This window comes from Daucus carota, chromosome 7, assembly GCF_001625215.2.
Source record: "Daucus carota subsp. sativus chromosome 7, DH1 v3.0, whole genome shotgun sequence".
Lineage (NCBI taxonomy): Eukaryota > Viridiplantae > Streptophyta > Magnoliopsida > Apiales > Apiaceae > Daucus > Daucus carota.
The window spans coordinates 20,563,585-20,587,081 of NC_030387.2; the positions used below are offsets into that span (position 1 = coordinate 20,563,585).

Below are 23,497 nucleotides of genomic sequence, written 5' to 3' on the forward strand. Positions count from 1 at the left end.
AAGATGCTCCTGAAAATTTCTAAGCTCTTCTACTCCTTCATCTTCGAAATCAGAATCCCCTATTAAGACGCTCTCTAATGTACATGGCCTTGGCTTTTGCGCCATCTCAGACTTTTCAACAGCTTCTAGTGGTTCCACCTTAAAGCATTCTTCTTCGTCGGTTGGAAATTTCATTGCGTTGAACACCTTAAAAGTGACACTCTGATCTTGAACTCTCATTGTAAGCTCTCCTTTTTGCACATCGATCAAAGTTTGGCCTGTAGCTAAGAACGGCCTTCCCAAGATAATAGGAATCTTCTTATCCTCCTCAAAGTCTAGGACGACAAAATCCGCAGGGAAGATGAGCTTATCCACCTTAACCAAGACATCTTCCACTATACCTCTCGGGTATGTGATGGACCGATCAGCCAGTTGTAAGTACATGTTTGTAGGTTTCGGCTCTGGCAAACCAAGTTTCTTGAAGACAGATAATGGCATCAGATTAATGCTAGCTCCCAAGTCACATAAACACTTGTCGAATGACAATGGTCCAATGGTACACAGTATTGTGAAACTCCCCGGATCCTTGAGTTTCGGAGGTAATTTCTGCTGCAGCACCGCACTGCACTCTTCCGTATGAGCAACGGTCTCCAAGTCCTCAAGCTTCAGCTTACGAGATAGAATACCTTTCATAAATTTAGCATAACTCGGCATTTGTTCTAGAGCCTCCGCAAAAGGTATGTTGATTTGTAATTTCTTGAAAACCTCTAGAAATTTAGCGAATTGTTTGTCGAGCTTATGCTTCTGAAGTCTCTTCGGAAAAGGGGGAGGTGGATATACTTGCTTGACCCCAATATCAGCTTTAGGACTAGACTTCTCAGCTGATTCCTTGCTTGCTTCCTCGTTGATTTTATTCTTGTCAACTTCAACAACAGTTTTTCTACTATCAGACTTAGATGAGAGCCCGGGTGTTTCAACCTGTTGATCACTCTCTTCCTTGTTTTGCTCTGTTGCTGATTCTTTTTCCTTTGTAACCTTTCCGGACCTCAAGGTGACAGCCTGTACTTGTTCCTTCATCTCTTTCTTACCCGGATTCGCCTCGGTATCACTAGGAAGAGTTCCTTGTGGTCTGTTTATCAACGCGTTAGCAATCTGCCTAATCTGGTTCTCCAAAGTCTTGATTGACACCGCTTGGCTTTTAATCATTAATTTCATCTCTTCCCATTCAGATATTTCATTGGAAGACTGTCCAGCCACCCCATGATTTTGTTGCTGGAATCCAGGTGGATGGAATTGCTTCTTCGGTGCAAACTGTTGAAAACCAGAAGGGTTGAAGGGTCTAGCTCCTTGCTGCTGAAACTGTTGCTGCGGTTGTTGCATGAAATTTTGATTGTTGCTCCAGCTGAAGTTCGGATGATTCTGATTATTGGGATGATAAGTGGCAGGAGCTGGCTGGTGAGACCTCTGGAAGTTGCTCACAAACTGAGCAGATTCACTAGATATAGCACACTGATCAGAAGAATGTGCACCCGCACAAAGCTCGCAAACATTAGGTGGTGGTTGAACTCCCTGATGAAGACGCTGAGTAGGATTCTGATATTCATTTGTAGCCATCATCTCGATCAACTCATAAGCCTCATCATAGCTCTTAGCCCATAGAGCTCCACCTGATGCTGCATCGAGCATTGGCCTCGATTGAGGACCCAGGCCATTATAGAAGCAATTAATAACCATCCAATCAGGCATCCCATGATGTGGGCACTTTCGAAGCATCTCCTTGTAGCGTTCCCACGCTTCACATAAAGTTTCACCGGACAGCTGAGAGAATTGAGTGATAGCATTCCGGATTGCAGCTGTTTTGACCATAGGGAAGAACTTAGTAAGAAATTTCTGAGCCAGATCCTCCCATGTCTTAATAGATCCTGCAGGAAGAGAATGCAACCAGCCCTTAGCTTTATCCCTCAGAGAAAATGGGAATAGCCTCAATTTGATGGCCTCGTCAGGAACCCCATTGAACTTGAAAGTGTCGCAGATCTCAATGAAATCCCGAATATGCATATTAGGATCCTCTGTCGGAGAACCCCCAAACTGCACTGAGTTCTGTACCATCTGAATAGTGCTCGGTTTGATCTTAAAAGTGGTGGCCTCGATCGCTGGCCTGACAATGCTCGACTGAATATCATTGATTTTAGGCTAAGAGAAAGCCTTAAGAGCCTTAGTATCATTCACAACTGGTGGTCGATCACCCATTGTAGTACTCACTATCGTTTCTGCTTTTGCCAATGCTTCTTTACGGGCCTGAGAACGTGTTCGCATGCACGTCACTCAAGTACCTGAAACACACACAAACGAACTAAAGTGAGAAAAGAATCCAAGTCACTGAACTTTAACGACCACTGATGACAAGCACATAAACTAAAATATAACACCGAGTCCCCGGCAGCGGCGCCACAAACTTGTTCGCACAAAATCACGCAAGCGTACGTGGTCACAAGTAGTATAGAATCAAATTCAGTTCGTTCCCACAGAGACTGGTGTATTCAGAAATATGCACTTATGCACCAATGTATGATTATTATTCAATGCTTAGACAAGTATCAAATTGGGTTTTGGTTATCTACTTAACTAATTTAATTCGAATTATGAAACTAAGAATTATAAACTAAGAGAATAACGATTTACTAATGAGAATAAGAACATGGGATTCCAGCTTCATTAACAACTTCATTCAGAGTTATGCCCTTATTCGATTGTAATGGTAGATAACTAATCAGATAACACGAGACTGATACACGCTAACTGTCGTTATACGTGCACCATACTGCTACACATCCACAATTAAGATAGAAGGTAAACAGACACCAATTATTCTTAGACCCTATATGTCTATAGAATTTGAAAACATAACGGTTGAAGAGCAAGTTATCTATCAAGATTACACAGGGTGATGCAAGATGGGTAAAATCACATCACAAGTCATGTTATCGAACACGAAACCTATGCTCGAATGGCAAGTTCTAAATCAATATATTCACTGTCGCTTCAATAAAGATTAACAAGCAATCTTAGATGTTAGCTACGCATCCAAGATGAATAAGCACAACCAATACGAGGAAATCAAACCATCACATATGAACAAGACAAATTAACTACTGAAATTCATCGATAAATCCGCTAAAATCCCATGACAATGAATAGTTCATAATCGAACTTCTCATCATCATGGGTTCGAATGTAAACATGGTACTGAATAGGAAAAACAAAGTCAAAGTACTAGAATAAGAGTTAAGAAACAAATCTGAAACAAGCATCCAAAGTTACGCCTACTTCGAAGAATTACAGAAGTAAAACAATGAAAACTCGATCTTGATCTTCTCCGTAGCCGTCACGTGCACCTTAGAAGGTTTCTAGGTTGTGTTTTAAGTCCCCCAAGCCTTCCTTTAAGTTTCCCAGCGAATGGGCCTTTAAACGGATCAAAAATGGGCAAAACGGGCCAAAATTCCCGCTCAGGTCGTGGGGCGGCCGTGCCAACGGGGCGGCCGCGCCAAAGCTGGGGTGGGCGCGCCAAAGTGGCAGCCTCCCGTCCAGGAGTTGGGGCGGCCGCGCCAAAACAGCAGCCTTGCACCCTAATGCTTCCACGTCCATAACTTTCTCCTCGTGCATCCGATTGCTTCGCCATTTTTTTTCACTTGAAGCTATGAATCCCCTCTTCGTCCTCCTTCTAGGAAACCTACACAACACAACACTAAAACATATCACAAAAAATCAAAAGCTTAAGGCCATTCCATCAATTTAAGCCACAACGAAGGCTTCCAAGTGGATATAAAATCCACTTATCAACCTCCTTATGTTGCACTTTTCCTCATATACCAATTGGATAAATATATTCAGTTGCCCACTATCACTCTATCACAGTACACTCCTGATATAAAAATTATCATGGCAAAAGGGGGTTACAAAAATTAGTCTAATCACGACCAAAAACTCACCTACCCTCATCTTTAAGTATATTGACAAACAAAGTTTCTGCCTGGATGACATTATTGCCCATAGATTTAAATAACTAAACACAAATTTAAGCTTCAGTAGATCAGTAAGAATCGACAAAAATGGAGTTTTTGTGAACAAGATTATTCTATTTAGATAGAATTTAGTGAGGTGCGGTATGTATTGAGGTGACAAGTGATTCTCTATCTACAAAGAAAGCATATTCTAGCAGAAACCTGCGGAATATCATGAAAGAACAGCTAAAAGCAGCAAACACTGTGCAACATAACAAATTCTTACACTTGCACAAGACGAGGCTAAAGCCCAAACTCAGCCTCAAGAAATTGTTCAAGAAGATGCAACAGAGGGGCCTCCATCTCTGCTCCAGGAGTGCAAAAGTGAAACATGATACAGCAAGAGAAGAAGGATATCTCCCAATAAGGTAGCAAATTAAGCACCTTTTGAATTATAAGTCTATTAAATCTACCAGTTAGAAAGTGATATGTATATCTAGGAGTTGTCTATGCTGTAAATTTGTCATTAAAGAGTCACTAAAGTTTGATGTGTTGTGTTTGTTATAAGGGGCATAGAATAGATAAGCGTGTGTTGGCACATTCCTCTAATGTCCCTTCTTCTCAGATACCTGAATGTTACTATTGATTATTTTTAAATATTAATAAAATTAATCCAAGGGGGTCAAGTATTTGACACAAGTTACAACTCAGTAGTATGCAGTAAATTGCCTGTGAACATGGGAACTATTCCCTCTTAGCATTTAACTTTAATAGCCTTGTAAATTGAATTCCAGTTGATCTTTCATTCACTGTTAATTGTTGAATATTTAGGATCATAATAACACCTTTTCATTTTGAAGAATTCAATGTTATTTTCTCTCAAAATCTCAATTGAAAGATGTATTCTTTGCAAACTCGATCTTAGTACAGCAACTCTGAGTCAATTCAGGCCCATAGGAAAATCATAGATACAGACATATGTAGAAAAATAAATTCAAATATAATCTAGCACGGGTATATACGTTGTAGACATATTGAGCTCTGGTTTTAAGGATCTCTACCATAGCATGTGTATAATGATCTTTGTGTATATCAATTTACTTAATCAAGTAATTAACATATTCAGGGGAGAACTGCTGGTTGGTTCTAATCCAAAACAAATTGTCTCTTAAAAGTTGACTCTCAACCAACATCCACCAAGAATATGCATCACTTTTATAAAAGTAAGTGCTTATTTATAATTTACCTAAATTTAAACTTTTGTTAAAGCCCTCTTGAATTTTAATACATAATTTGTGATAATTTTGTAGTGGTACAATTGAGTTATTTCTCCTATATAACTATGGAATGCATAACATTTGACAGTACTGGAGTTTCAGCCCCCCTGCTTTTAATTTAAGTGTCATCACTGATTCACGGGTAGTGTCGATAGCTTACGGTGGAAGTGAAGCCTTGTCTCTTACATTGGATGTGGAGCCGGCTTTACACGAGTTCAAGAAGTATAAGAGAAATTATGATATTGTATCCATAGGTTTTTGGTCTTAAGTTTTCTCCTCAGTTCGACTGCAAAGGCCGAGATATATGATAATTTAATTGTTTTTTGGTCAGAATACACTCTTTAGCGGACTACCTTTAAAGCTGTATACCAGTGGCTGCTTATAGCTAGGAAATCATATATTTTGCGTGTGACGGAATTTTTGAGTAGGTTTCTGTAACTTGTAAATAGCTGTTATTCATCCTAATCTAGTTTTACATCATCTTGTCTTTAGGAGAATTTCTGCATTTATATCTACAATTACATTTATCCTGAATTATCATGATTCTGATGGGCGGTATAATCTGCATAAATCCATAATGCAATTTCACTTTGTTTTAATCATTGAATAATCAGGAAAATTCTGCAATTAGTTTATCATAAGAACGCCGTTATGTCTGCTAATAGGATACCAAAAGATCAGAAAACAAAAAGATGAAGATCTACGAAGTAAAACTAGACAGTAGATTACCTAATAGCTTCCAGCCTTCAGGGAAAACAAAGTACAACACAGACAAGTGTGAACTTACTTGATGACTCTGGTTCTATTGGTCATAGTGATTTAAGGATAATTGATATGGAGTTTAGAGTGTAATTCGAATTGGGCAGAGTTCTATTTGTCAAAGTGTTAATTGGAGATGGAATAGCAACTAGCTAAGATGATGAGCATATACTTGGGTTAGCAGCTTCATCAGCATATGGATAAAAAATATATACAACACTCTTTCCTCGCAGTTGTTAGCTCTGTACATTACAACGATTGAACAACTCTGCAACTGCAAGGTTGGTCAATTTGGAGGGAATAAATAAGATTTCAAACATGAAATGAATAAGTGAATAGTATTAAATAAAGAGGGGAGTAAAGCAGGTTAATAATTAGTTGAAATAATGGTGTGACAATTCTCAGGTGTTGAGTATTTTGCTAGTCATCTCAACTCCCCAAGACTCAAGGGCACTAGGACTTGAAGCAAACATTGAGGGCGTATATTTTAGTAATCACTTAGTTTCGGCGAGATTTATATTTTATGATGTATTAGGTCCTTAAGCATATAACTTAGTTTTGTATTTATTATTATTTTCGGGATTTTCATTATCTATTAGGAATCTCGATTATACTTATTTTATTTCAATTTAATGTTTAGCTTGTTGGTTTTCTCTTTAATTGTTTTAACCAATTTCATTATATCTCGTGTATATATACACCTCTTATGTTCCTGTTTATGTTGGTTTTTTCAGGGTACTCGACAGGAATAAAGGACGGAAAGCAGAATAGGACCTCTTATGGGTGTTTTCTTATCGAACATTAAAGTTTTATTGTCTAAGTGTCCCCGGTCATCTCTGCATGTCCGAGGGTTAGATGGTAAACTTTCTTGAACGAAAGGAACTCCTGGCAGCGGCTTTTGTATTCCGATACAACTCTATATACGAGAAAGTATCTTGTGACAAAAAAAAAGAAGCCAACATAGGTATAATTTGTCGTTGTCCAAAATTTTGGTTTGGTCAGGTTGGTTTGGTGATTCACTTTATGACTAAAAGTCTGCTACACGTAGAGTTCTCATAGTCTTACATCTCTAAACCGTTTGATATACTACAAGATAAAAACTCCACTATTATTCTTTTAAATATAATTTATAAAGAGTTAAAAAATAAAAAAAGTAAATTTACTATCATTAATATATGAGGAAAAAGTGTATCAGATAAACCTGACCTGCTTATATCACGCTAAACGACATCCTCTGTTCCTCTTCAAATGCATCGCGTTGTCGTTTTATGGGAAAGTGATTACTCCACCTTCAACTATTTCTTTTCTAAGATATCATAAGGCTAATTCTTGGATACAAACCTGCACACACATATGGTATAATGATGTAACCAGGAGGTGTATTTGACAACATATACGCACGTTCATGATTCATGAGTGGCGTCCACAAAAATGAGTTACGTGCACTGCTAGTCGGACTTCACCCTTTCACCTTGAATAAGCACTGTCAGATTTATCTAATTTTTTTTCTCTTAATATATATTGATATTATATAATAATTAATAATTAGTTTAAAATTATATAGCCGCCCGTGCTTTGCACGGTTGAAAATGCCTCAAATACCCAAATACCCGAAACGTGGCCCTCACTAACCAGTAGAGACGCTACTGAAGTAGCGTTTTTGTTAAAACAACAAAAACGCTACATCGTGTAGCGTCTTGCTTAAATATTTTTTTTAAAACTCAAAAACGCTACACGTAATAGCGTTTAAGTTTTTTAAATTTTTGTAAATGGTAAAACGCTACTTGTAGTAGTGTCTTTATTTTTATTCAGTTTTGTATTAAGTTTTTTTTAGCACAACTAAAACGCTACACTAAATGACGTTTTGTTTATTGAAAACGCTATTTCCATTAGCGTTTTCTTTTACAGAATTTTTAAAAACTAGTTAAACGCTATACGAAGAAGCGTTTATGTTGGAGGCTTATTTAAAACGCTACTTAGAGTAGCGTTTTCTTTTACAGAATTTTTAAAAACTAGTTAAACGCTATACGAAGAAGCGTTTATGTTGGAGGCTTATTTAAAACGCTACTTAGAGTAGCGTTTTAACCTGTTTCTTGTGCCAAGGCAGAAGCCTTCTGCCTAACTGCCTTCTACCACACAAAAAAATTCAATTCAACGTAAAATTCCCACCACAACTTAAAAACCAAAACTTTTAAACTACCAATTCAATGTAAATCGCATAGACAATATAAACTAATTCATAACAAGATAAAATTTAATTTATATCATAAATCATTCATACAATTTTCGCCAAATTCAAACAACCATATCAAATTGTACTTGAACAATAGTACTATAACAATAAAAACAACTACAGAATCAACTGTCTCTCGATGAAGTCCATCCTTGCTCACACCATCCCTCCTTCTGCATAGCTGCCATGATCCCTAAATGTTTATCAGAAATGACACATATCCCGTGCCTCCGACCAACCACCAAGCTCCTCAACCTATCCATGAACCAATCCCAGCTAGAGTTGTTCTCCGACTCCACTATAGCAAACGCCAATGGTAGAATGTGACTAAACCCATCTACAGCTGTTGCACTCAGAAGAACACCCGGATATGGTCCATACAAATGAGTCCCGTCTATCAGTATGACGGGTCTGCAATACTCGAAGCCATCAATGCATTGCTTAAAAGCCCAGAACAATCTCCTAAATGTCACTTCCTGTTCCAAATAAATAACAAACATTACATTTGAAAATGAATAATGGCGTCCAAATACTTAATGAAAATGAATTAAATTACACGGTGATAGAATATACCTCTAGTTGCTCTGCATCATCCTCCCTAAAGCACCAATCCACCTTCGTGCCCACATTGAAGGACTGAAGAACTTCCATCAAATGTGGCAGGTCCTCGTATGATCCTTCCCACGAGCCATGAATATCCTCTTTGCATTCCTAATCTTCTTTCGTCCCGGCTCATATCCAAACTTATTTTTAGCAGTGGCTAGGAACACCTTCTCCTTAATTGTCGGATCAGCAACAATTTGAGATTTAATCACTCCAGCAATCTCCGAGGATGTCAAGTTGGGATGGTCTCGTGTGATGGTAGTGCTCAAGCAACTATGTGGTCCTACACTCTCCATGATTTGAAATTTACCATGTGAACTCCTCTTTCTAGCTTTCAACTTCCAAATGCAACCATCATTTCTATACTTGCACGCAACATACCAACTACTCGGATCTGATCGTATCACTCCAATCTCTAAGTGATTCTGAATGTGGTATTGCTTCACCACATGCATCAAATCCTCTTTTGTGCTAAATAACCTCCCCTCCTTCAACTCCAACGGGACCTCATTATTTGCAACCTCGACATCGTCGAATGAGGTCATCCTCTCTAAATGGGAAGTATCGACCGACATGAAGCTATCAACCACATCATGGTCATGTCTAAAACGACTACCACCCGAATCACGCCCACTACTCTTCTCCCCCACACTCGAACTACTCTTTAACAAATTCCCATCACAAGACAATTTCTCTACATAAATTTCAACAAAAAAGGGCATCCCTTTTGACACCACAACACTAAATATTAATTCTACATCATCATCATCTTCAATTGGTATAATCCCGAATTTCAAATCATCGGGATTTTTACACCTATGAAATAGCCTCAACCTACTACTACTATCAATCTTCAACTTGGAATGTAACAAAGCACATAAATTAGCATAATTCATAGACAAATCTAGCTTAACATGCTTCGAAACAGGTTTATCATAAACAAAACCTTCTAATTGAGATTGGATGATATTACCATCATTGTATATCCATCCAACAACCGTATTCCCAGCTTTCAAACCCCAACCCGAACCCGAACCGGAAGCCATGATTGTATCTATAGAATGTTTGAAGTATGAAGTAGGGCAGATTTTGGGTGAATTAGGGCACAACAATGTATGGCAGTGTGTATATGTGTTTGGAATTGTATGGCAGTGTGTATACTGGGGTCTGGGAGTATATATAAAAAAAAAAAAAGCAAAACGCTAGACGCATTAGCGTCTAGCTAATATAATATATTAATGTTAATCAAAAACGCTATCATAACTAGCGTTTAGGTATATTAAAACCAAAACGCTAGACGCTTTTGCGTCTATGTTATATATTTAACTGAAACGCTACTGGACATCTTATTAATTATTTTTTTGGAATATTTAAAACACTAATTTTGAATAGGCATATTAAATTTCTTTTAATTTTAAAACGCATTTGTTTGAATTAAAAATGATTTGTTTTGATGTATATTGAAATAAAAATAGGTAAACACTAATTTTGTATTTTGTTTAAATTTTAATTTTGTATTTTTGGTTTAATTTTAATTTTGTATTTTTGTTTTAATTTGTTTACAAAATAGGTAAACACTAATTTTCTATTTTGTTTTAATTTGTTTGAATGAAAAATGAATGGTTTAAAATGAATTAATAATTCTAAAACCCAAAACACTCGATTTGAATTTTGTTTACCTATTTTGTATTTGTTTTCATTTACTTAAAAACAAAAATACCAAATCTTTTTTGATGAAAATTTGAATTAAAGCCTTGCATTAATTTAAGTTAAATTAAATTAAAGTATAAAATTATCATTCTGCAACTCAAACCCTAAATGTTAACGGTTGTAAACCCTAAATGTTAACGGTTGTAATTTTATTTATTCCGCCCGCGTCTCGGCTTCAGGGCCTTCGGCCCTTCAGCCTCGCTTAATTAGGGTTTAGGCTCGAGGGAGTAGGGCCTACCGGCCCTACACCCTCAATCCTAAACCCTAACCGTCGGCCAATTTTATATACAGAACGTATTAATCATTCTGCAACCCAAATCTAAACCCTAAATGTTAACGGTTGTAAATTTATTTATTCCGCCGACGTCTCGGCTTCAGGGCCTTCGGCCCTTCAGCCTCGCTTAATTAGGGTTTAGGCTTGAGGGAGTAGGGCCTACTGGCCCTACACCCTCAATCCTATATCCTAACCGTCGGCCAATTTAATTATTAAAACAATAACGCTGTACTAAAATGGAAACTTAAGACATGAAATTAAAATATTTACAAGATCCATGCTATCATAAATCACAAGTTCAGCATCCTATAACTAGAAATGTCATCAAAAACCTACAAATATCATCATCCCCTATGTGAACCAGTACCACAATCAGGAGCCTTCCTATCCCTCTTTGACCGGCGAACATAAAAGACGTCAAAAGGGGGTAGACTAGGCTGCGTAGCAGGCTGACTAGGCTGCGTAGACTGTGTAGACTGTGAAGAGCTGCCCAAGTCAAAAGGGGGTACCTCTGGTGTACCATGCCAAGGCCGAATCCTGTGCTGACGCTGCACAACAGGAGGAGGCTGCTCTGTACTGGTATTTGGCATCTGAGAAGTCTACTGCTCAAGTACTGGCTGTGAAGGCAAGCTTAGGCCTAGAGAAAAACTAGGCCACCAGTCACCAGCACCAGTAGTAGTAGTTGTGGCAGTAGGGGGAGTAGAAGCCTCGGCTACAGTAGCAGTAGCTGTGGCAGCAGCAGCAGCAGAAGCATCACCAACAGTAGCAGTAGAAGACTCTGGTCCTCGATCCTCGCCTGTACCTAAATGATCCTGTTCATCAGCATGATCAGCATCATCATCCGGCTCATCAACTAATCGTCCACCGCCTCGGCCTCCACTGCCACGAGCACGGCCTCCTCTGCCACGAGCACGGCCTCTCCTGCCACCACCACGGCCTCTCCTTCCACCACCACGGCCTCCTCTATCACCAACATCCTCCCCTCCCCCGTCCTGTCTAGCATCCTGCTCCTCAACTTGACGTGGATCAAACTTGTATGCATTCCGATCTCGGAGATGGTGCAGACTCTGAGTGGCTAGTTGGGACATATCCGGGAGGAGTCCTGGCTGCTATAGTCTCTAGCACAACTCCCTGAAATACAACGAATACAAATGCAATATCAACTACTAGAACCCATCAAATAAAGCATGACGACTAATACAACTAATACCCCAGCTACAGATAAGGAAAACACACGATACATATCACAGAAAGTGCAAATATAATAGTAAAAAAATACTTACTAGGTGGGTATGCAGTGCACCCAACTGACTAATGAACCTCACAGTCCGAGGCAAGTACCAATCCATGTACTCTGGGACTGTAGCATGACCATCAATCAGGTCATCAGTCCAAATATGCTCCAGACGATGCTGTCAGTGTGTCATACTCGGCTGATGTACGACTGCATAATTCAAGACCTTCTGGCCCCTCAGCGTCATAACGTGATGTTCGTGGGAGTAGTGTGGCTGATCCGGAATACGCTGTATCATGCCAAACTGTCTAGCAACTCTGTCCGGCTGATGTGGCTCGACTAAGTAAACACATATCATGGGGCCGCGAAAGCGCCAGAGAGGACGGCCGGCTAAACAATAGTCTGGCAGTGTATCAAGAATCCCATCATAAGGCTCCCAAATAAACTCATCTGGAGCAAGCGAATCCAATGCCGCCCGAGACGTAGTCACAGTGCTTCCATCACTCTCAACGAATGAATGTCCAACAAGCCACCTATAGACATCATAGGAATACAAAAAAACACATTAGTCAATTTAAAAAGACAATTCACAACTTGAAATGTACAAACCAGTAAAAACAAAGCTACTATGTACCTGGCTCCATGTGGTCCTGGAAGCTGATGCTCCCAAAAAGCAACATCCTCTAATGGAACAGTGGTCCGAACAGGGGCAAGAGTGGGCAACCTCTCCCATGCCCATAGCTGCAGTAAGAGAAGGCATCCAGCTACCTCCTTAATACTCGCTTTGCAACCATTGCAAAGCTCCCTGTATAGACGGGCTAGAACAGCTGGACCCCATGCATAACCTCCAAGCGCCTCCAGGTCACGAACAAAATGAACCCACGAGGAGTGTATAAGTTCACCAGAATGGTCGGTGAACAGTGACCCCCCAAACAACTGTAGCAAGTAACACTTGGCGTGAAGCCTGATCTCCTCAACCCCTGCATCATCATGTAATCTCGCTGGAGTGAGATTCTCTACCCATGTGAGCCGTAGCCTCGAGTTATTGAAAGCCTCGGGTGGAGGAATCTGTCCAAATATCTCACCAATGACGGTCTCCCAGCTCTGTCCAGGTGGAGGGCCTACAGGACACATCACGGGCTCTCCGTCAATGGGTAACCCGAGCAAGACATCAACATCCTGCAGTGTAATAGTACACTCTCCCATCGGCAGGTGGAATGAATGTGTCTCTGGTCGCCATCTCTCTACCAGAGCACCAAGCAAACTCCAATCAAGCTAAAGAGTGGATACCCGAGCTACCCCATAAAAACCGGCTGCCTGCAGAATGGGGATCAATCGAACATCAATGTTCAAATCAGATTGGTTGGCATCACGACGCCTGAAATACTGCAAAGGCGCAGCACCAGTTCTCCAGATAGAACGAGACCTATGAGTGGCCTGTAGGTGAAGAAGGCTAGGATCACGAGGTCCTTGGTCTCTAATAATAGCCTGTGAACAAAATGAATAAATATACAAAGTCAACACATCATACTAACTTTAGAGAGAAACTAATTAAATTAACACAATACAAATACTACGATTCCCGCAGAATGGTATATAATAGTATCATGTAAATCCAATAATCAATAATATGATAAAATAGCATGTAATAATTCACCGATAAATCATGTCTTAATATGCTAATGTCAATTCTCATAATTAATTAGCCATCCAAAGACATATAATACTACATAATAAAGAGATAGTCATATCCTGTCGATATTAATCATGCTAATAACAAAAGCAATGTATGTGTGCGCGGACATGCATTTTCATATATAATAGAGATTGCCTTGAACCATATTGCATTCCAATTGTATCAGAATAGCTAAAAACATATTACAAAGAGAATGCGAGAATGGCAGCTCGAACTATATATTTTATACTAACCGAGCAATCAATAGGGAGAAAATATAGCCACTGGTACATATACTTGAATATTGAATACACCCTTTAGTTTACTTGGCAAACACGAGATGCCAATGTACAGCATATTTACGCGGCTCAAAATTTCAAGCCTTACTGTGTGTGAACCAGCAATATACTTTATATATTTAAATTCTTAAGCCTCGATTGCATCAAACCGATGTCTGACTCAGTATTCGTGGGACTCCACGGCTCAGTTATTGACACAAAATCTCTCGAATTAAATTAAATCTATTCATGAATTGTGTAATTCTTTTGTGATGTTTATTGTATGAAAATGGGATTAGTTATGTTATATTTCTATTAAACTAAGAGCAACTCAGTCTATACAACTCTGCAATAAGCTTTTTTGAATATACGCTGCTTCCCCGCATTTTTAACTGACGATACTTCCCCACTACAAGACTACTGACTCTGAAATCAGCTACTGCTATTTCATATAAGCTACATCGGCTTCTGATTCGCCCGAATGGGCTACTCCTATTTCATATAAGCTCATGTTCCTGTCTCTAGGATTTAAGTTTGAAACCAGAGAAATGGAACTGGCAATCATATGAAACCTTAAAAATACACATCCATAAACAATTAATCTAGGTTATGTGAGCTGAAAGTCAGAGTAACTAACACTCCAGTTTAACACAGGAATTTAATCAAACACATAGCAAGCATATCAAAACAGTGAAGATTAAAACAGCTATGACATTAAAATCGCCCAAAGATTAAAGAACATACATTGAAATCCATGGGTAGTCTCTTCAACTCGTTGAATAATCTCGCTTCACTCGATCGTATATATCAGCTGCTTCACCTCTATTTAAACTGGAGTGTATACACTCGATGGTTAGCCGTTGAGGTTAAAGTGGAGTATATATATAAAGGGAAGACGCTACTGCGTGTAGCGTTTTCGTCTTTATTAAAAAAGAGTAAAACGCTACACGACGTAGCGTCTTATTATTAAACTGAAACGCTACTTAATCTGCGTCTCTAATGGTTATTATGGGCCATTTTATCAAATTCTGTTATTATGGACATTAACACTAAAAATATGGTTATTGAGGGCCTTTTTTCGGTTTAAGGCTAGTATATATTAAGTTTGAAAAAAAATCTAAATTTAAATTTTGCAGTGTATCCAAACATGTCATTTAATCAAATACAGAATCTTAAATGAAATTTAAGTTCCCAAACAAACCATAAAAGTATTCATGTCAAGCAAATTAGACGTATATTAGATTTATAATATTTAATAATATTATAATTTTAATATAAAAATACTAATCTAGAATAAAATATAATTTCTCCGCTCCTCTCATTTATTTACAGTTTTTCTCACTACTTCACATGTATTTTAAGAATCCTATAAAATATAATTTCATAATTGTTTTTTTAATTTTCTTTTCATGTATAAAATTTTAAACATTATACTTGTTATTCAAAAAAATTTATAAATCTATAAATAGATAAGTGCTGATAGGAGAAAGAGTGGCTTTTTACTGCACTTGCCCCTCACCAGCCTTCCAATTACATGCGCTGCCACTACCGGTTTTTTACTGTTCAAAATGACCTGATGACTTATGCACCCGGTCACTACCTTTTTCAACTTTTGCTTTGAATTCAAATCTTAGAAATTTCACTTTTTCCTCCAAGCTTGCGTATTCTCTTTCTCCAGTATCTTGCTTCCATCGGCGATCGAGGTTCTTTCGTCTTATTTTAGTTGCTTCTCCGGCGATCGGAGTTTGTCATGGAGCGGGTATATTCTCATCTGCGTCTATTTTTTGCTTTATTACAATAAAATGTCTGTTTATTTGTTTGTGTGTTGCTTAAGTATGTTATCTCCGCTGCGCAGACTTCGGAGACTCCGGGCGATGATGGGTTGTATCATGGTTGGAAGAATGATAAATTTATTTTCGAATCGCCTGTTTTGTCCGGTGAGTACTGGATCACCTGTTTTCTTTTAATAGTTTTGTTTTGTGTTAATAGATTGCAGTCATTTCCTGGAGTTTATGTCTGTGTTTATAGATGGTTGTAGAAATATTTGCTGATAGTTTTCATCACGCTGTACCATGTAGGTACCCCTGTCAAGGCACTAAAAGTCGACCGGACCGGACTTGCTGCCGCCTGTGGTAGTGCTCCGCCAGTACGCCGTGTAGAACTCCTCTAGCAGATGTTTCTAATAAGCCTTTATTTGGTGGTAGGCAGGTAAATAAACTAATTCCAGTTATTCTACCTCTCAGCTGTTCATTGTTTCCGATTTATTGCTTTTCACTTATGAAATTGTGTATTCCTATAGAAAGCAACGACATTCGCTCCTCAGAAGTTGCCTGGACAGCCCGGTCTTCTATTGTTCGATGAGAACTGTGAGCTGCCATGAGTCATAAATTATTTGTCTGTTAGGACACATGTTAATAATGAGTTGTTAAATGTTTAATGGTTTCACCCAGTTTCTGAAGAGCAATCTGGTCGACGTTGGACCCCCCCTGCGGGGAGTGCGAGTCAAGGTGGTTCTTCTAATGCTTGCTTTAGTGTTTCACAACAGAAAATATCGAGTAGAACACCCGCAGTAAAAGGTGATTTATTAAATAGATATGTATCCTCTATCTCATCTTAATGTTTACAAATATTGATGTGCATAAATTACTTGCGTAGGTAATCCTGGGAAGAGTAGATTGAAAAGGAAACAGACATTTGTTGTTGATGAAGTTAACAAGAAGCTAGCGTTTGGTTTTGAAATGCCCGATAGGGATGTAGTTGGTACAGATTGTTATGAAGACGTTGGTGAGAGAACAAACATTAATTTTTCAGTGTATGAGTTAAACCTTTGTTTTTACTATGCATGATACAATGACATATATACGTCTTGCAGAGAATTCAAGGATTGTTGGGCATGACTATGTTGATGACACAATGTTCAGTGATGATGGTTTGTAGCTGATATTCACATGTATAGATTTGTCCAATATATTCTAACCCGGCGCTGTTTAAAATGATTGCGGATGACGATGTTGATGAATATTGGGAGCACTGTGAGAATCTTAAATCTCGGTATGATAAGAATTTTGCCAAAGGTGTGTCTGTTGTAGATATTAAATTTATAGATTAGAGTTGTTACATGTGAATAGATATTGATTGTCTGTGTTTGGCAATGTCAGTTCCTAAGCCGTATGCCTCACTTGGAGCCCCAACAGTGCGGTGTCAAAAATGTCAAGCTGTTATGTGGAAGGAGGAGCGATCCAATAAGGACAACATTCATGGGATTCCAAAGTTTAGTTTGTGTTGTGGAGATGGGAAGATTAAACTCCCACCTGCTCCTAGGACCCCATCTTACCTTTGGCAGCTTTACAATGACCCGAAGAAAGGCCCTATGTTTCAACAGTGTTCAAGAGTTTATAACAGTATGTTTGCTTTTACTTCGACGGGTGGTTATGTCGACAATTCAATCAATAATGGTGGATCACCTTATATTTATCGTTTAAATGGTCAAAACCACCATTTGTTTGGTTCGTTGGTGCCTAATGATGGGCAACCTCCTAAATTTTGTCAGTTATACATGTATGATACTGTTAATGAGGTTTCCAACCGTCTGAGATGGGTTGATGTTGGTGAATCGAATAAGATATCTGAGGAAATTGTTGCTGGCTTAGTTTCTATGTTGGATGAGACAAACTGTTTGGTTCGAGAGTTTCGTACTGCTCGTGAACGTTATGATGACAGTGAGATTGTGGACATGCACATGTTTCTCAAACTATGTCGGTCTGCCAGTGGTCGTGAGAATAATATGGGTCCATCAAATGAAGTAGCTGGAATAATGGTTGGTAATGAGGAAGATACCGAGGAGAATCGAGATTTTGTAGTAGATAGTAAGTTTGGTGGACTACAAAGAATTACCAACATCAATCCTAAACTTATGGCGCTACAATATACTATTTTGTTCCCTGCTGGAGAGGATGGTTATCACACGGAATTGTATTATGAGAAAACGCCTGGTTCCAAGTCCCAGACCTGGACTAAGTTGACGCTCATGGATTACTACCGTTATCGCCTGCAAATTCGTTTAAATGAGGGTATGATTAACACAACAGTAATTGTATTATTCTGTAGGTATAAATAGGTTTTGATTAATACAACATTAATTGTATTATTCTGTAGGTATAAATAGGTTTTGACAATTTCTTGGTATCATGCAGGAATGACACCTCGGTTGGGCGGTCGTTTGTTCCAGCAATACGTTGTTGATTCTTTTTCTATTATTGAGCAAGCTCGACTTTGGTGGTTTAAAACTCATCAGACTACTCTGGGGAATGAGTTATATAGTCACATATGCGATTCTATCAGGGCCGGTGACACTGATGCATCTTCAATTGGAAAGAGTTTCATTCTGCCTGCTGGATATGTAGGTTCGAAGAGGTACATGCAACAGAACTTTCAAGATGCCCTGGCCACGTGTAGACATATTGGGCATCCTGATATATTCCTTACCATGACAACCAATCCAATGTGGCCCAAAATTCTTGAGATGATGAAGATTATACCCTTTGGAACCCCTGTGGATAATCCAGATATAATTGCTCGGGTGTTTAAATTGAAACTCTCTCAACTGTTGGATGATATTCGCAAGAACAAGTTCTTCGGCGAATGTGTTGCAGGTATTCGAAATGTAAATTATTTTGTATGGCAGATAAATATGTTGATAAGAGTTTATTGTATTAAATGTAGAACTGATAAATTGTTGTTATTAGTGATGTATGTAGTGGAATTCCAGAAGCGTGGGCTTCCTCACGTGCATATGTTGATTTGGCTCGATGCTGATTCGAAGTTGAAATTGAAGTCTAACGTTGACAAATTTGTGTCTGCTGAGATACCTGATCCCAAAACTGATCTAGATGGGTACGAAGCAGTCAAAGAGTTTATGATGCATGGACCTTGTGGGCGTGAGTTTCCCAAGTCGCCGTGTATGAAAAATTTCAAGTGCTCACGTCATTTTCCTAAGAAGTATGTTCTGTTGGTGCCAGCTTTACTTTCTATATAAAGTGCATAAATAAATTAATGTTTTAACATTTTGCATACTATTCAGGTACTGTCCAAAGACCAACTTTGATGATTCAGGTTTTCCTATTTACCAGAGGAGGAATACTGGGATTACAGTTGATGTCCGGAAAGCCACTTTAGATAATCAATGGGTTGTGCCTTATAACCGGGACTTATTGGTGAAATACCAATGTCACATAAATATCGAGATATGTTGTCACGCACGCAGTGTAAAGTACTTATTCAAGTACTGTTTGAAAGGAAGTGACAATGCCACTGTGCAGATCAGTGGGCGGAAGAAAAAGATAGCATCTTTTGATCCTGAGGTAGTAGATGAAATCCAGAGTTATTTTGATGGCAGATATATTTGTGGGTCTGAGGCTTCTTTCCGGACATTTGGTTTTGATATACATCATAGATCAATATCTGTGGTACGATTATCTTTTCACCTTCCTGGTGAAAAGAATTGTGTATTTAAACCATCTGATTCGTTGAAGAAGGTTGCTGGACGGGAAAAAAATCGACACAGTCAGTTAGAGGCGTTCTTCTTCCTCAACTCCACTGATTGTACTGCTAATCAATATACGTACGATCAAATTCCTATGCATTATGTGTGGAACGTCTCTGATCATGCTTGGACTGTTAGGAAGAAAGGATATCAGATTGGTCGTCTCACTTATACACCTCACAGTGCTTGTGAAGTTTGGTATTTGCGTTTATTGCTGTCTCGTGTGAAAGGTCCGAAATCATTTAAGTGCTTGAGAATTGTGAATGGCGTTGTATACCCTACGTTTCAAGAGGCATGTAGAGAACTTGGATATCTTAATGATGACGACGAGTGGCATGAGCTTCTCAAAGAAGCTGCTAAAGGTGGTTTTCCTCCTCAAATACGTCAGCTCTTTGTTCATGTCATTGTTAACTGTCAGGTCTCTGATGTGAACCATCTTTGGGCTTCCAATCATCAATACATGACTGATGACATTCTCATGCAAAGGAGAAAAAATTCAGGGCAGCATGAACTGGTGTTGTCTGAAGAAGATGTTATTAACTATGCGCTTGCTGGTATGGGCTTTTGTTATTTCGTTGATTTATTTAGAACGTAAATTGTTTAAGCATTATTTAAAACTATAATTTCCATGCAGACATAAATCAGATTTTGAAGTCTCTGGGAAAGTCTCTTAAAGATTTTCCATCTATGCCGCAGCCTCCTTCCCATTTTATTAATTGTGAGAAGAATAATCTGGTTTTAGACGAAAGAAGTTATGATAGGGTTGCAATGCATGCGGAATTTATAAAGCTTCTAGCTTCGTGCAATGAGCAGCAAAAAACTATTTAAAATGCTGTCATGCAGTCGGTTGAACAAAAAGAAGGGAAGATATTTTTCGTCTATGGTAGCGGTGGCTGCGGAAAGACATTTCTTTGGCGGACATTGATATCTAAGTTGAGATCTCAAGGGGATATTGTGTTGCCTGTGGCTTCTTCTGGAATAGCTGCCACGTTGCTTCCTGGTGGTCGAACAGCTCATTCTAGGTTTAAGATTCCCATAATTCTCGACGACTACTCAATTTGCAACATTGCACATGATTCTGATATTGCCGAACTCATAAAGGAAACAAAGCTTATAATATGGGACGAGGCTCCGATGCAACATCGTTATTCGTTTGAGTGTTTGGACCGTACCTTGTGTGACATTATGAAAGGTGTTGATATGAAGTATTTCCATCTGCCATTTGGAGGGATTATTGTTATATTTGGTGGTGATTTCCGGCAGATATTACCTGTGATACCCCTTGGTTCCCGTGCTGACATTGTTTCCGCATCTATAACCAGGTCAAGGATTTGGTCTTTATGCACGATATTTACTCTAGATCAGAACATGCGTCTAAACAATCCAATTTCTGAACTTGAAAGGGAAGAAATGAAAGAGTTTGCGGAGTGGGTACTCTCGGTGGGTGATGGTTGTTATGTTTCTCCTGGAGACACCTTAGACCCTAAAAATGAATATGAGGTCGTGCTTCTTGCTGATTTATGTGATGTCAATGGCTCCAATTCTCTAGACAAAATGTTTTCTGCCATTTATCCGGAATTTGCCAGTAAATTCAAAGATCCAACCTATATTAGAGAACGCGCCATTCTCACTCCAATGAATGAGACCGTGACATATTTGAACTCTCTTATTGTTGACAAAGTTCCCGGGGATTCCACTTCTTATTTCAGCTTTGATTCTGCCGAAGAGTTTGCTGGCACCGATTCTGATTTAAGTTTGAGTTTTCCAGCTGAATATTTAAACTCTCTCCATACTCCTGGATTACCTCTTCATGAATTGAAGCTTAAAGAGGGTGTCATTGTAATGTTGATGCGCAATTTAAACCAAACTCTTGGTTTATGCAACGGGACTCGGTTGATTATTACTAAATGTCTTAAGCATTGTGTTGAATGCGAGGTGATATCCGGTTCATACATTGGGACAAAGCACTATATCCCCAGAATTAACTGTTGTCCTTCTGATTCTCGCCTTCCATTCAAGCTTATACGTAAACAAATGCCTCTACAAATTTGTTATGTTATTACAATCAACAAAGCACAAGGACAGTCTTTAGAGCATGTTGGTTTGTACTTGCCTGAGCCAGTGTTCACGCATGGCCAACTTTATGTTGCTGTAAGTCGAGTTACCAGTCGTCGTGGTCTTAAAATATTCATTGATGACAGGAATGGGAACAGCACACGTGTGACGGACAACGTAGTGTTTAAGGAGGTTTTCTACAATATACCAGTGAAGTAATGTAATGGGTATGATATTGTGATTTTGTATTATGGAATATGGTTTTGATGGCCAAGTCGTGTTTCCCTTTCTGTACAATGACAGTAATGGTATCTTTATATATGTAGTTGTTTTGAGAAATATATGTTTTGGAATGTGATATGTTCTTTTTGGTTCACGCCTCTTACGCGTTCATGTTGTGTGCATGGGAAAATAAAGTAATTACTATAGAAAGGAAGTAAGTCTTACTTTCGTAGAAGTTTAGTGAGTGGGTTAAAATTTATCTGAAACCTGTGTGAAAACTATTAACCGATGCTTGAAAAGTTGTGTTTGCAGAGGGAGTAAGACACCGACATGATGTTGTAGTAAATGCTTGACCTTTGATGTTGTTGATCTTCTAAATCTTAATTAGTACACCCTACATAACAATGGTTGTAGTTTTTAGCTACAGAAAGACGTGATATTATTGATGAGTCTGCTATGGTTAGAGTCACAGTTCAGAATCCTGTTATAATAATATCATAACTACGTCATCCTCATTGTAGAGCAATTATTTTTGCTACTGCTTTGAGTGGAGAAATTAATTAATGACATGTAAGTCGAGTTTCATCCACTGTGTCACCTAATTTCTGCTCTATAAATTCAACCTAGCTCTGTAAGTAAACCCTGTCATGCAGTTCACACCGTACAATAGAAGAAACTGAAATTTTATCTTACCTTGGGATTCAAGTTTTCAAGTTAGTAAGACGAAATCTGAATACATGGTAATAAGTCCCCACGAATTATTTGGTTCGCAAGCACATAATTAAAATTAAACTTTAGTCAATGAGTAATATATTCAAATATATTGTGACTGACAGCCACAAAAAATATTACCAGTGTCAACTATATTTGTCAAATATTTTTTCTTTTTTATTAGATTTTAATAAATACTCCCTCCGTTTCAAATTACATGTCCACTTTAAAAAAATCACATAGTTTAAAAAAAGTGGATTGTGAGAGAAAAGGGGTGTGTTAAGTCATTAATTGAACATAATATGTGGTGTATGGTTAAGCTTGGAAATATAAATTAGTAATATGGGAAGAAAAGTTGATTTTGGAAATATAACTTTACATTGAAAGTTGAAGTTGACAAGTATTTTGAAACAAATATTTTTTTTATAAAGTGGAAATGTATTTTGAAATAGAGGGAGTATAATTCTTGGTATCGCAGTAATTTTACATTCATTTCTCATGAAGCTCAGATCGGTCGATGGGTAAATTTTTGGCACATAGGAAAAAGGACAATACCAAATTTAACGTATACTTTGCACATAAAATGCTTTTACCAGAGTGATTACAAATGTGAAATGACTTAATGCGCAGCACTCTACATGCACGATATAAACACTCTTCTCTCCCGAATCTTCTGTGTGATCAAGCCGTCGACAGTACGTAGCGTCAGGAGTCAAGCTCTCATAAGTATGCAATTAATATACTTGGAGTTTTCCACTTCGTGATCATTACAGGTCTTAATGTTAACATTTAAAAGTGTTTTTTTCATTGGACCGGTACTACGAGCTTATTATTATTCCCGCTTTAATATTTTCCCGCTTTACTGCTGTCCTCAGTTATATATGTTCCTGCAGCATTAAGTTCTCTTCTACCTGTATTCCCCTCCTCTTTTCAGAAATCACTTT

At 38.4% G+C, this 23,497-nt stretch overlaps 2 protein-coding genes, 1 long non-coding RNA gene and 1 other non-coding gene across 4 annotated transcripts; 3 read left to right on the forward strand and 1 right to left on the reverse strand.

Annotated features, from left to right (window-relative positions):
• The first annotated feature begins 1,723 nt into the window (after positions 1 to 1,723).
• On the forward strand, positions 1,724 to 1,827 carry LOC135148099 (small nucleolar RNA R71). The gene has a single exon (XR_010285994.1). It is a non-coding gene; the product is annotated as a small nucleolar RNA R71 (small nucleolar RNA).
• A 6,547-nt stretch (positions 1,828 to 8,374) lies between these two features.
• LOC108194660 (uncharacterized) lies at positions 8,375 to 8,900 on the reverse strand. Its single transcript, XM_017361614.2, has 2 exons — positions 8,823 to 8,900; positions 8,375 to 8,725 (listed from the first exon to the last, which is right to left on the reverse strand). The coding sequence occupies exons 1-2, from the start codon at positions 8,898 to 8,900 to the stop codon at positions 8,375 to 8,377; spliced, it is 429 nt and encodes a 142-aa protein (XP_017217103.2).
• A 6,748-nt stretch (positions 8,901 to 15,648) lies between these two features.
• Positions 15,649 to 16,231, forward strand: LOC135147793 (uncharacterized). Its single transcript, XR_010285612.1, has 3 exons — positions 15,649 to 15,782; positions 15,879 to 15,960; positions 16,102 to 16,231. It is a non-coding gene; the product is annotated as an uncharacterized LOC135147793 (long non-coding RNA).
• Positions 16,232 to 17,174: 943 nt separating this feature from the next.
• On the forward strand, positions 17,175 to 21,839 carry LOC108194658 (uncharacterized). The gene is made up of 6 exons (XM_017361611.2): positions 17,175 to 18,093; positions 18,217 to 18,675; positions 18,781 to 19,021; positions 19,104 to 20,119; positions 20,200 to 20,300; positions 20,409 to 21,839. Exons 1-6 carry the CDS (start codon positions 17,175 to 17,177, stop codon positions 21,837 to 21,839), a joined length of 4,167 nt encoding a protein of 1,388 aa, XP_017217100.2.
• Positions 21,840 to 23,497: the final 1,658 nt, after the last annotated feature.